The sequence below is a fragment of the Gavia stellata genome, chromosome Z, assembly GCF_030936135.1.
Source record: "Gavia stellata isolate bGavSte3 chromosome Z, bGavSte3.hap2, whole genome shotgun sequence".
In the NCBI taxonomy this organism is placed as follows: domain Eukaryota; kingdom Metazoa; phylum Chordata; class Aves; order Gaviiformes; family Gaviidae; genus Gavia; species Gavia stellata.
In genome coordinates, this window is record NC_082637.1 from 33,548,231 (window position 1) to 33,563,275 (window position 15,045).

Consider the following 15,045-nt stretch of genomic DNA (forward strand, 5'->3'; position numbering starts at 1 on the left):
AAAAGCTGTCACAGATGTTGTTACAAATGCCTATCCCTCAGTTAATCTGTTCATGAACAGTGACCTGTTGGTATTCAAGTCATCGAAGCCAGGTTCATTTTTCAAATACACATACCAGGACAAATTCCACACAGATGCAAAAATGTTTAAGTGGCAATGCCTTGTAATAGACATTGCTGTTCAGTGAGTATTCGATAGCTACTCTAAGATAGTTTCAAAAAAGACAGGATGAAAAAAAAAACCAACAAAAAACCCTTCAGCTAACAAGGGCTGTAAGAAAGGATGCTGTAACTTAATGCTCTTTTATCCTGAAGTTCACCACCAATCTCTCTCCATTCTCTTAGTTTAAATACTCTACCTTCCAATGCCAGCTACATTAATGTTACTTGCTGCAGGTTATATTCCCACTCTACTCACAGAGTGCAGTTCATTCATTCATTTAGCTCTGAACTGAAAAAGGGTTAGCAATTTCTGAACAAGATAGGACTACTCAGTTTAGCTATGCATTTAATGCACAGGACATACATAAATTTATCCAACAATGTATTAGAAAACATGTGACCAGTTAGAGACTAAATAATAAAGCTAAACTTTAAAGTTTAGTTTACAAACTGGAATATTTACACAAGCAATACTAATTTTCATATAAGACAGAATTAATAGAATGGCTCTTATTTCCTTCTTGTTCTGCAGTCAGAATCGCATCAGACATTGCTGAGCACTGCAGCACTCCAGACATTGGAAAAGCCTTCCTAATAATTAAGTAATAATATTAATCTATTTAATCTACTTTTTAAAAAAATTATTTGTCAAAATATATGTTAGCACTACCATCAGGTAAATGGGACTTGCCAAGAAAGGACAGTCAATTTTTTTTTTTTTTTTTTTTACAATATCTGGCCATTATATATACACGCACAAAGCAATTTACACATATGTCTATTCGCACATGTGTTTGTGTCTGTATGTCTATATTTACACACAAGTAATCTACTTGATCTCTATACTTGCTGGAGTAACAGAAATTGGTTTGATAGCCCACAGGCTGTACTACTTTTCCTTGTTCTTTAAGTAAAGCCATTGTCCTAAACAAACATAGACAACACAAAATCTCCATGTGATCTTAGCACAAACAAAAGAGTAACTAGAAATCTTGGTAAATTGACATTTACGAGGGAAAGGGAAAATGCACAATCTTAAAGCAGACAGACTAACTATTTGTAGATAAGAAATGAAAGCATGGGTCCAAATAATCACAATCATTACACTTAAAAAGAATCATTGTTCTCATTTAAATCTGAATGCTGAATAATCCTAGTTGGATGGCTAATAAAAACAATCGCAGCACACTGAGTTGGGCAAATATTGCAGAGATGAAGTTTCAAGTCCGGTGTCTCCAAAAGATGTATCATGAAATGGATTTACTTTTCCTGTGATGAGTTGCCCCCTTTCCTGCATATCACAGACAGTTAATGCCTCCCAATTCCCATTTACAGAATGACATTTTTTTTTAAAAGCACGAATTTTTGAATAAAACCAGCCTCATGCCACAGGGTAGAATAGTGCAATTTTTTAAACTTGGGGTTTTTCCCTTCTCTGTTTCTTTTTAAGTTCCTCAGAGAAAGACTTCGTAACTTAAAGTATATTTTTCTAATTCATATTGTTTTAATTGATTTCACAGAATCACAGAATCACTAAGGTTGGAAAAGACCTGTAAGATCATCAAGTCCAACCATCAACTAACACCATCATGCCCACTAAACCATGTCCCACAATGCCACGTCCACACGGTCCTTGAACAACTCCAGTGACGGTGACTCCACCACTTCCCTGGGTAGCTTATTCCAGTGTTTCACCACTCTCTCAGTAAAGAAATTTTTCCTAATATCCAATCTAAACTTCCTCTGGTGCAACTTGAGGCCATTTCCTCTTGTCCTGTTGCTATTCACCTGGGAGAAGAGACCAACACTCACCTCTCTGCAACCTCCTTTCAGGTAATTGTAGAGAGCGATTTGAAGCAAGAGGAGAAAAAAGAATCCTCCTGTATCACAGTCATTCATAGTATATACTTGCAATTAAAATAAAAGATGAAAGATTAATAGTGAAGTCACACAAGGTCTTATTGTAGCCTTTAATTTCAGACACAATGTATAGCTCTCACCACTATTCTCACTCAGTTGTGAGAATTAGCCTGTGAGTAAGAACATTCCACATTCAATGATAATAATCTTCAAATATATAAACAGGCCACTGCCAAGAGAGAGGGAATAAACTATTTGTTCCCCTGTTGCTAGGTAAGACAATTGGTATGTACATCAAGTTCCAGCAAAAAAGTTCAGGTTCCACCAGAGAAAAAAAAATCATGGTAAGTTTCATGAAACACTGCAGGAGGCTGTCCAAGTTTACTGAAAGGGCAAAAAACAAAGAAAAAAGTAACCCCCAGCATCCCTGGGAAAGCACATGGATTAGATGGCCTGCTGAAGTCCTTTCCAGCTGTATTTACTAGGATTCTATGAAGGTAGGTGGTCAGGTAAAACATTTTCATGTCTTGTATTGCTAAGTAATCAAACTCAGAGAAATATACAAAATATTAATGTGAAAGAAGAGGAAAAGAAGCCCCACTAATTATTCCCTTATTGGTGCAGCTGACAATCTCAGATGTTTCTTGTTTCCCAAATGTTCCATGTGTCTTTTCTGAATCTCATTTCTACTGTTGTTCTGTTCTTATTCTGAGATTCTACAGCATGAATTAATGGCTTTACTTTGGACAGGAAGGAAAGCTGCTTAAAATACTGATATGCTCTGCACACTTTATAACTACTCTGCTCAGTGGTTGTAATAAAAATTATAAAATACTTGGTAAGTGTTTTCTATTTCTTTGAATTACATTCCATCTTACTTGGCTATACAGCTTGTTCAACAGTCCAGTAAAGGCATATTTAAAACATTTTAAATTAATTTTTTATAGTTCCATTCAAATAGTTTTATAGAAATAAAACTGTACATAGGTATATAGAAAAAAATATATGAAGCAAATAAACCACTACATGCTGCAAAATAAAACTGAATCAACATAGTAAATATGTACATGCCCAATCTTTCACGGTTTAGAACTCAGTACTGGGGTGGCTCTTGTTTAATATATTTAATGATGATCTGGATGAGGGGATTGAGTGCACCCTCAGCAAGTTTGCAGATGACACCAAGTTGGGTGGGAGTGTTGATCTGCTTGAGGGTAGGAAGGCTGTTCAGAAGGATCTGGACAGGCTGGATCGATGGACTGAGGCCAATTGTATGAGGTTCAATAAGGCCAAGTGCTAAGTCCTACACTTGGGTCACAACAACCCCATGCAATGCTACAGGCTTGGGGAAGAGTGGCTGGAAAGCTCCCCCGCAGAAAAGGACCTGGGGGTGTTGACTGACAGCCGGCTGAAGATGAGCCAGCAGTGTGCCCAGGTGGCCAAGAAGGCCAACGGCATCCTGGCCTGTATCAGAAATAGTGCGGCCAGCAGGAGTAGGGAAGTGATCGTGCCCCTGTACTCTGCGCTGGTGAGGCCACACCTCGAATCCTGTGTTCAGTTTTGAGCCTCTCACTCCAAGAAGGACATTGAGGTGCTGGAGTGTGTCCAGAGAAGGGCGACGAAGCTGTTGAGAGGTCTGGAACACAAGTCTTATGAGGAACGGTTGAGGGAACTGGAGTTGTTCAGTGTGGAGAAGAGGAGGCTGAGGGGAGACCTTATCGCTCTCTACAATTACCTGAAAGGGGGTTGCAGAGAGGTGGGTGTTGGTCTTTTCTCCCAAGTGTCTAGCAACAGGACAAGAGGAAATGGCCTCAAGTTGCACCAGGGAAGATTTAGGCTGGATATTAGGATAAATTTCCAGTGGTGAAACACTGGAACAGGCTGCCCTGGGAGGTGGTGGAGTCACCATCACTGGAGGTGAGAGTTGTTCAAGGAACGTGTGGACGTGGTATTGCAGGACATGGTTTAGTGGGCATGGTGGTGTGTTGGGTTGATGATCTTACAGGTCTTTTCCAATCTTAATGATCCTGTGATTCTGTGAAAATTTTGTGACCAGAAGGGGATAAATTGTGTAGAAATTTCTATTTCTAATTGTGTGTAAATTTCTATGTTAATCCTTCTAGCCAATTACAGCTCTGCATATGCTCTGCGAAGTGCAAACAGTTCTTGGCACTAGGTGGTCACATTTAAATTCATGCTTTTATCTCTTACATTGTAGTAAATATACAAACGCAGAATTATATTGGTTAATGAACAAATTCAAATGCCCTTAAATATTTTTTGAACTAAAAAGGAATAAAAAAAATTTAGTTTATACATGAAATGCTGTTCTTTTCTGTCGATGTAACTCTAACCTGAAAGCCACGGCAAGCAATCTTCCCAAATACTACTAAAAATTAACACAGAAGACTGAAATATTCAGTCAACTTTTAATCGGTATATCTCAGATCATTCGCTTGTAAAATGCATGTCACAACTGTTTTATATACAAATTAGTCATCTTTCAAACAGTTGTTTTCTTAATGCAGAAGTCTCTTATTTAACATTGAAAATAGTGAAGAGACATGGTGAAAATTATACACTTTTAGTGCCAGTTTTGGTATCCATTCTACAAGCCTTCTCCCAGATTCTGAGTTTTTCCTTCATGTTAAAGGTCAATCCATATTTGATATTAATTGTTCCTGCCACTGAAAGAGGGAATAATATTTGCTGTCTTATTTCCCCAAAATAACCAGTATCCTTTGAACAAATTATCTTTGCCATTTCCTGTAATTGAAGGTTGTGAAGAGAGAGGAAACAGCTTTTTCTAAAGCCTTTTCCTAGGTTATTGTTAAGAAAAGAATCAAAAGCAAACAAGTTTTACATTTCCTTTTCAACAGCAGGAACTACAATGTCCCTTTCATCTCTCTCGGCAACAGTGGTAAGCAATTGTGGCAGCAGGAGCAGTAGCAGCCTAGGTCTGTTTGATGCACACTGTCACAAAGAGATTTGCTCTCTGCAGACAGCAATCACTGCTCAAATAATTTTTCCCCATCTCCTTCATGGAAAAGATAGCAGGCTAAACAGAAGCACATCAAGGCTCCCCAGTTAGATCACGCTAGTTTAGAAAACTAGCAGTTTTCACTTTAACAGTGCTGTGCATAGCCAGTTGGCAAAATAAAAACCTCATGAGACTGCTCATACTAAATTATCCCCAATAGTCATAGCTATTTTGCTTAATCACTGATAATAAAGCACACATATTAGAAACGAGGTTGGAATTAATGTTTTTCAGAGGAACAGAACAATGGACCTAATACCTCAAATCTCTGATTGCTGACTTTCTTTCCCTTTTTGTTCCAGACAATTTTAGGTCTTGGATCTCCTGTAGCTTGACAGATGAATGAGGCGACTCCTCCAGAAACCCCTGTTTGGTCAACGGGAGTTCTTGTAAACTTTGGTGGTGCTGAAACAAAGAAAAAAATAACAAATTTAAACTAAGTAGTGAACATAAAAAATAAGCCCTGTCAAGATTTCACAACAAAAAAAGAAGGAAATATTTTGTTCCTCCAGTGAGAGTATTCACCTGCAAGGGAAAGCATTAAAAAAACAACTAAAAGGTCAGGAAAGTACTTACAGATTTTACTAGAGAAATTTCTATTAAAACGGAAATCTGATAGCATCAGTATAGCAAGATCACACATTATATTTTATCACCATTATAAATAAAAAATCCAATTTGCCTTCTGTTGCAAAATGAGCTCATCAATCAGCTGGAATAAGATCATGATTCATGACTTGATGTTACGATCACAGGGTATCATGAAAACAGGATTCCCACCTTTGAGCCATTAAAATCAGTGACATTTAGAAGAAAGCATTTTTAAGTTTGCAGTGGTGGAGGTAAATGACTACGTATTAAGAGTCCATGCAGAAAGGACTGTAACAGAAGAGAGATTTATGCTTAGGCACAGTTTCACGTATAGGTCCTGTTCACTCCCCAATTATACAACTCTGTCAGAAAAAGGAAGTGAAAAAAGATCCAACTATTTCAACAACAGGAGAGGAGAGGAGAGGAGAGAGAAATGGAGAAATCATTTTAAAAGTAGGAAAAAGCATTTTAATTAATTATTATCTTTCCTTCTATTTCTGTTACAACACAATTAATTTACCAGCCTTGTGGTGAAACAAAACTTTCGAACTTACACCAACACAAGGCATGACTTTTGAAGATTTAACATAAAAAATTATGAGATTATGTCTAACCACAGTACAGAAATGTTGAAGAGTTCCTGTGAATATTTACATCATTCTCTTTCTTAGCTGAAAAAGTTTTAGAGATCCAATACACTTTAAGATGCTGGTTTGAATGATATGAAGTGAATACTTAGGGCCAATAAATAATAAAAAATCCAGGTCTTTGCTATATAGTCCTGAGTTTTAAGCTGTTATATGTAGTTGCTCTCTAGCAGCTGTGGCAATTCATTTTTGCTCTCATCTTCAGCTTTCAGCAGTCACCTCCTTTCTGTTCTCAACCTCTTCACTCTTCTTCACTTTCCTCTCTTAGTTCTGACAGTTATGCACCTGTACTGTACTAGTTTTCATTTCTAAGTTGCTGCTCTTCACTTCTGATGTCTAACCCCTTATTCTGCCGAACTGGTCTTTCCACAGGCAATACTTCTTGTCAGCACATTTATTCAAATGTCAGAAACCCACCAGACTACAAGTATGCATGTATGTAACACTGGAAGAAATCCTGAAATAATTTAAAATGCCAAGAAAATATGTTGTGGCCATTATTTTAAAACAAACTCAGTATGTTATTGTTATGTTGCTACATTAAATATGAGAGTACGCAGATTGTCCTAAGTTTATGAAATGAAATGAGTCTATTTTATGCTGCCCCTAATGTGTAACATACCAGTAACAAAGATAATTTTCGAAAAATGCAGTAAATATACAATGTTCCTGAAAATCTGCACATTTTTTTCTTTAGTAGAGATGTCAGGCAAAATTGTTATTACTCAACTTTTCAGAATGCTCAAGGGTCCTTGAACTATCTGCTGTGCTGATTTTGTCTGGTGAACGTGTACCTGAAACCAAATGCAACAGCAAATCAGAGCACAGCAGAATACTGTGCCACTGCTGCCATGGGGAATTTATGAAAGAACTTCTCTGATGTCAAAAAATTGCCAAACCCATGGCAAATAAAACACACTTAGAGCAAATAAACTAAAAATCCTTTCCCAAGGCACAGGCTTTATGCCTGGACCACAGAAAAGACAGAAATGCATTCTGAAGAAGAGCATCTGGGTTTCAACAAAACCGCTAGCTTTGAATCCTTTTCTATGCATGTATGAACTCAGCACTCTGATACGTAAAGAGACATGACTGAATCTGATATGATGATATTCTGTGGCACAAGTTGTGATTGTGTGCCATCAAGTGAAAAATGATGTGCTGCCGTTCTCTTTTTATTCTTTTTGACATTTTGTGAAATCAGTGTTGAACCTCAAACCAACAAAAGAAAAACACTGTGTGGGCAAGTCCATCAGCACAGAGTAACTATGTATAGTAAGTAGCTTGTAGGCAGCTTTTAAATTTGAAATTTATGCCTCACTCATACATTCAGTGACTGACCAACTGATAATTTCAACATCAATAAAGTAACTTACTTTTTTAGAGACAAGGTCTGTTTTGGAAAGTTTGCCAATTTTGCCATGCATTACAAGGGTCAAGGAGGGAAAGCAACTCAATTTAAGAGCCATGCTGTGCATTCATTCCTGCAACACTTCACTTAAGTATCTTGGGACCAGGAGAACTGCAGATTTTTAAACTGTGTTTTTAGACCATGTTGAACTATGTTAAATTAGCTCTGCAAAAAAGAAACCAACAACTAACCAACCAACGCAAAAAACCCACCATATTCTGCTGTTAGATTTTACGTCACTGCCAGTCACCATGATATCTATGGTTGGCATGCTTTTACTAATACGCAATCTATTGTATTAATGATAACAATAATTAAAAAAAAGATAAATAAAGGGGAATCCCTTCCCTCCTTATCAGACACTCAGAGACAAATTCTCCATTAGTGCAGTTCAAGTAAACACATGAGAGCTTGCACTAGTTTACACCATATGACAATTTAGCTTTCCCATTGCTGCTGAATACAAAAGAAACAAACAAAATCCCTGTCATCTCCAACACTCTGCAAACTACAAAGCTGTTTATCAAATAGTGTACATAGCAATATATATGAAACTAAAAATTTTCCACCAAACTTAACTACTGTTAGAGGTAAAACCAGTTTTCTGACAATTTCTTCATCTAGGACAGGGCCAAACACGCTAAAGGACTGTAACTGCTATGACTCCTTATGAAAATTGCTTACTAGCTTCCGCAGAGCTGTATCTACATAGTGGAGTTGCAGAAACAGGGCTGAATACCTAATGTAGCTTTAGCAGCTACCTGAAGAAGAACAGGTTTTTTTCAGTCCTACCTGAATTTTTGCTGCACTGACAATTAGTACAACTGTTGTTTATTACTTGCTACAAAGCATTAGAGGCAAAAGGCAAGCACAGTTGTTACATAATGATGTAATTCCCTATTTGTAGACTCTTTTCAAGAAAAACAAGGTTTTAAAGTTGTATCTAAGGACCACATCATTGTATGTAAAAACTGATATTATCTACATAAATAAAAAGCCTTCACATTCCAGTCTAGAAGGGAACCATGATGATGTTTGTGTTTCACTTAGACCATAATCTAGCTGAAAAAATAAGGTAAGTGGCTGGTCAAAGTTTCCTTTTGCATAATTCCTGTAAAAAAAAAATTGCCACAACTCTTCTCCAGTGCCCAATCTTGAAAGTAAGACTGTTATCTTTGAGGTATCATATGATATCAGAGAAGGTAAATTATTATTAGAACTTAGATAATTTTATCTGAAACAGGAAAATTACAGTATTCCTGTACATTTCAGACATTTTAATGCTTACAATGGCCGTTTTCAGCAGTTCATCTTCAAAGTCACAAAATTAAATTTAATTTGGCAAACCAGTTAAATTCTCCACTTCAGGCTCAGCAGCTGCACCAGAAGGATAATAATGTCTGCATGTTTAATAGGTGTTGTGAGGATAGACTCATTTATAGTCAAGAGATTCTCAGACTACGGTGATAGTAGCCAGCCAGCCATGGAGAAAGATAGGTATTATACAATCCATTTTTTAATTATTCAGTCAAAATGTTCATCTCTTTACATACAAAGTGACCAAAGTGACCATCATCAGTGTAAGGGTATGTGAAATCATAACCCAACAGAACCAAAAATGAAAAGTAGTATTTGTTGCCTTTATCTTTATAAAGGTTGTTAATTAAGGTTTGACACAAATTATCTCCACAATTAATGTTGTCAGTTTCTTGACATTGATTCTGACCTAAGCTGCTAGGCACTCTGATAACAAACACAATTACAATGCACACACAGTTGTGCTTATTAACGAGGGCAATTTTGACCGAGAACTGACAACTATTTTCAATCTCCCTTAACAACAGCAGTGCAGTGTCCAACAAAAACTCTCTGCAGCACACTTCATTAAGCACAGCAACAATCTAGATGGGAACCTTCCAGTGCAATTAAATCTGCCAAAAAAATCAGATATAGTAGGTTACCAGCTATGATATCACAGCCTTTCAGCAGTTTTGAAACTTCACTTGGTCACATTTCAATAGCGGCCATTAAAATAACAGAAGTGTAATTAAAATAACAAAAGTAAAATTAAATTAAAATCAACACCTCATATTTCTGGACTTGAACTCTCTTGTAGGCATCATCAAGATTGTAGCAAAATTGGCTATTAAATGCAAACAATGCAAGTTTTGTTTGTTTCAGCTTGTTTATCTACCAGTGCCTACTCAGCTATTTGTGCTGATACTGAATGTTGATACTTTGTCAAGGCAAGAATTTTACGGCAGAAGATTTCTGTAACTTGGACTTGGTCCAAGTGGTCAAACATTGGAACAAGCTGCCCAGGGAGGTGGTGGAGTCACCATCACTGGAGGTGTTCAAAAAATCTGTAGACGTGGCACTTCGGGACATAGTTCAGTGGGCATGGTGGTATTGGGTTGATGGTTGGACTTGATGATCTTACAGGTCTTTTCCAACCTTAATGATTCTGTGATTCTGTGACTTACGGAAGTACCACAAGCTTTGTCATCCAATGCCTGAGGGTTCGCACCTTCTGCTGCTTGTTACGCACTTCTTGCTGGGACTCCTGAGAAACTGACTATTGAACTACTGCAAATTACACTCTAATATATGAAGGAAAATTGAATTTATTGCTAGCTCACTTTAAATATACTGAGCTTTAATGTGTTTGTTTTAAGGAGTTCAAAGTCATAGAAGTTAGGCTGCTGCTTCAACAAGCGGTCAAGCTGTACCCCAGGGGGCGGCACAGGAACTTCTGAAATAGAGATAGTTTACCACTATCGAGAAAGCAGCTGTCCTTTTTGCATATTGAGGCTCCATAAAAGATATTTATAACATGACACTAAAATAACTCACTTAGATTGGAATGTTTTCATAGCTTTGCATAAGCAGAAGACATCTCTTTCTCTTTTGCACTTCCACATTGTCTTCTGTAAGTTTAAGTACAATTCTGAAGTAGTGAATGGAATTAACTAATTCATATTTCATCATGTTACAGAATTATCTAACTCTCTTAATTTTGCTGTTCTATACGCTGTGCTGTGCTTTGAGGACATGTAATACTTTCCTCTGCACTCAAATAAAACGTCTAACAAAATGTTTTTGAAATTAGTAGTTCTTTCCCTTCTTTCCACAGCTACTGAGAGCTATTCTTGTGTAGACACATTTTTATGGGCGTAACTCCTCTACTTAAGAGACAAAAAAGAGGATAAGACTTCACCTTCTTTACAGGTTAAGTGAGAGCTAATGGGATGTCTGCAGCCCAAGTACAGCAAGCTCAGCATGTGGACCTCCTAGGGACATAATATATAAAGAATGCAGACCTTAATGTATTTCTGTTTCTAGACCCTTTATTTGGGATGTATGGAAGTTCCTAGTCCACCATAATTCAAGTTATGATTAAACTTTATCATATGCTTGAAATATGAAAAAGTTTCTGAAATCAGAATAAAAGTTTCCAAAAATTGTATCCTATCATATTCTTTGTCAGCAGTCGTAGCAAGTCTGAATAAAGTAACAAAGACACCAGAAAAAATTAAACATGCTAAGATGCTTCTTTTAAACCCCCCACTTACTTGTAAATTAACATACAGTGATGTTTCAGGAGACTCCTGAAAACTACAGTCAATTTTTGGTTGTAAAGACTTGTTTTGTAGCAATAAAAGCTGGAAGATGATATAGTCACAACTGTTGCCATGGAACCTTTTCATCTGACACTCAAAAATGCAGGCTGAGAGCAGAGTAAACAATGTGGTCTGGCAGGTGCCCATGCACTTTGGGATACCGCACACACACCATCACAAGAATCACTGTCACTTAGTGTAGAGCCCCTGTGTATTACTGGTCTAGTGACATCAAGTTTCAGTAGGGTATGTGACTGGACTCATTCCTACTTACAAATTCTGAAGTCATTCTTTCCATGACAAATTATACACTCAGAAAATTCCTACACCGGGTGAAAAAAAAAAAAAAGAAAATAGAAATACCCTTTATCCATTCCATGTCCCACTCTGCAATATTTACTGTGTCCCACTGACTTATCAGGAACTGCTACATATTCTAAGCACACAGGTCATAAACTGGTTCACATTCAATAATGGTGAAGGCTGCTGTCCTGGTAAAAATGAACAAATAGCAAATGTTGCATATAATCTCAGCCTGATACTCTATAGACGCATTACAAATTACATGAGTTATTATTCTCTTCACAATTCCTCTAGGAGTTAATATACTAAAAAAACTGTTATATATGTACATAATATTTAATAGAAAGCCTTTTGTGCTTATTTATTTATTAAAAAGAATTTTCGAAGAACACTCATTCACAGCATTCACTGCTAATTTACTCATTAATCATAATTTGTGACATCAGTTAGACTGACCATTGTTACAAGCAACTGTTTTGCCTTAATTCTAACCTGCACCTAGAGTGGACCTGCAAATTGGCTATGTAAGAAAGTTAATTAGGTTTTTATTACTGCAAGGACGAGAGACAATTTGTGTTCATGAAATCTGCAGAAAGAAATCCCGAAGTTACCAACTGGTATGTTCCTAAAGGCTCTTGTCTGTCAGTCACAAGGTGGTGAAATGTTCCTGTTTCTCATCATGAACATCTTAAAACTGCATCATCCTTACATCCTTCAGCAAGAAGAATAGCAACAACGCAATCTTCAAATGCCATTGCATTCTGAGCAGCTGAATAGTTTTATTATCTTGTGAATTAAAACTACCATATTTTTATCTTTGAACTAAATGCAATCCAGCTAAGCCAACTAATTCCAGCTGAAGATCTTGATCCATTTGGTTCACAAAAATTATTTGCAGGTACCAGCACAGGTGGTTCACAAAAATTATTTGCAGGTACAAACACAGGTGTTTCCCAAAATCCTGGGTGAAGGAAACTAAGCTATTTCACTTTACAGGTATCACAACATCCTCTTAAAAACACAGCCCCTACAACAATGCTCATAAAATCTTTATGATATAATCAAAACATTTAACTCCCCACCTTCTTTCTGCTACTTGTATTCTTCTAAAAACAAAAGCACTCAGAAGAAACAATTTTGTCAAAAAATGTCTGATTTGGGGGAGGGGGGTGTTGGGCTTTTTTCTAATTTAGCAGTCACCTCCAGTTCCCCAGTCTTCAATCAGATACAGCATACCCACACTACAAATTTAGTAAGCAGGTCAAAAAAAGATTATCACTTCCTGATCTTTCAAGGAAAATATTAAAAGTCAAGCCTATCGTTACGTTTTCAAATTTTCTGCAATGCACAGTGTCAGTTTACTAGGCTGACCATGGGGTTTATTCTTCCCTGAAATATGCAATCGATGACATACTTACAAGTAAGGCCTTACAGGTAGAATAGGTAGGTTACATTTTCCAAAAGGTCTAATGTTAAAATAGCACATTCCTAATTTGTACCTCTAGGTTGTGCAAACCTTGGTACCAGCTCATTTCATTGTGGATTAGGCATGCTTTTTTAGAGACAGACATTATCTGAGCCCTAGGGACATGGGAGGAATACAAACCAACACAGACAGCAGCAGACATTTATTTGCTAACACCATCCCCCCCAACTCCCATACTCATTTACAGTTTATAATAACTGGGAGAAAGAAAAAGGCTTCCACAAATATGAAGAACCTATGTGAAAAACCTGTGAAAAAGCCTTTTGTTAATACTATAGACCAATATGTTTATACCCCAAGCAGGATGAAGCTGAAGAAGTTATTGCTGTGCTTTTTCTATGAAAAAAGTTGCAGGCAACCTGGTAAGAATTTAAGCTGGTTTCATGACAAATTATTAGGACACTTACTGTAAAACTGAGACCAGCATTAACTACTGCCTCTGCAGAGTGTTATGGCACTAAGTCTAATGGGAAGCCAGGGCTCACAGGCCATTGGAGTCAGCCTCCTCAATGATCAGAACAAAGGACAAGGCTCCTGAAGCCAGATCTACTCCCACCCTCCTCTCCGCTTGCCTTCAATACCCAAGTTGCATACACAGCTTTACCTGCCAGCGCTAAACAACCATTACCCTCACTACAAACTTTAACCTTCTTTTAAGTATCACTATAGAAAATGAAACAGTTGTACACATTTGTTTCTAAATTACTCCAGTGTCTCTTCAGTTGTTTCTACACAAGAATTCTGATTTATGCTAGTTTAAGTGAAGATAATCAGGATGCTTGGGTATAGTATCTGATTAACCTGAGCACTGAAAGATGCAGGTGTAGCATTAAGTACCACTATGCAGTATATGTGCAGGCGGGCAAGAATTGTCTTTTTCTCTTTCCCATGCCCATAGGAATTCCAACACTAAATTCAACCCAACTGCACATATGCACCAGCACATGCGTTCAAATGCTCAATACAAAAAAAAAAATAGATATAAGCTTGTGTGTATACATGGTATTTATCACATACAGTACATGTAAAATATGGGTGCAGCTTAATCTACCTAAGTTAGAAAGAGGAACTTGCTCGTTAATCCAGTACTGAGCCTTCTTCCAGTAGCAAATAAAAAGCATAAAGCCTCTTGAATCTAAATGGTTAGTGACGTGCACCACTTTAACCACCAGGAACATTACATAACCTTGTCATATTCACTAATTTAATGAAAGGAAATTCCGCTTCAAAGCTCTCTACTGCTTCTTTTTCAAATTTTAATGTCTGCAGACTGCATATGAATGTTTTGGTAACTGAGAGCTGACACTCCTTTTCAATGTGCAAAGTAGAAGCAGTGGATCTTAAAATGCCAGGCAAGCTGATCTCTTTCCAGAGGAGTTTTGCTCTAACAGAAAAGGGGGAATAAAAAGATCCTACAGGTAAGAGTTTCAATTAGTGACTGAGAGTATCTAGGTTTTGACTTGAGAGATGGCCTTTACTGGTGTTTCAGTCTTAGTAAAACCCTCAGAATACAGGTACCAAAACTGGGGAGAATAAAACTGGGGCACTGTAACAACTGAGTGAAGCTTCCACTCATTTTCTATTTATCTAAACACAACAAAATGCATACTTGGCCATTTATACACAGGGCAGATTGCTGATTAGCAACTATGAAAGCAAAATCACCTATCTAATGATAAGACTGACACAAAAAGAAAAGAAACCATCGAACTCTACATACTAAATATGGTTCAGTGTTAATGCTTGACAAAGCACCCATATAAGCAAATTCTCGTAACTCCTGTTTAGGCAGAAGAGAAATTAATAAAATTCTGCCTGACAATAGACCACATGACTTACTTTCATCTAAGTATCGTCTGTCTTTTCCAACACTGGAGGCAAACTGCCTTGTTACCAACACCCCACTGGCCAGCACATCAAAGGGGA

At 37.3% G+C, this 15,045-nt stretch overlaps 1 protein-coding gene across 1 annotated transcript in view; it reads right to left on the reverse strand.

Annotated features, from left to right (window-relative positions):
• Nucleotides 1-15,045, reverse strand: part of PTPRD (protein tyrosine phosphatase receptor type D) — a 284,032-nt gene that overhangs the window by 214,965 nt on the left and 54,022 nt on the right. Inside the window, exon 2 of the mRNA XM_059833662.1 lies at nt 5,321-5,466. Within this exon, the coding sequence (XP_059689645.1) occupies nt 5,321-5,466 (146 nt within the window). The remainder of the gene's footprint in view (nt 1-5,320; nt 5,467-15,045) is intronic.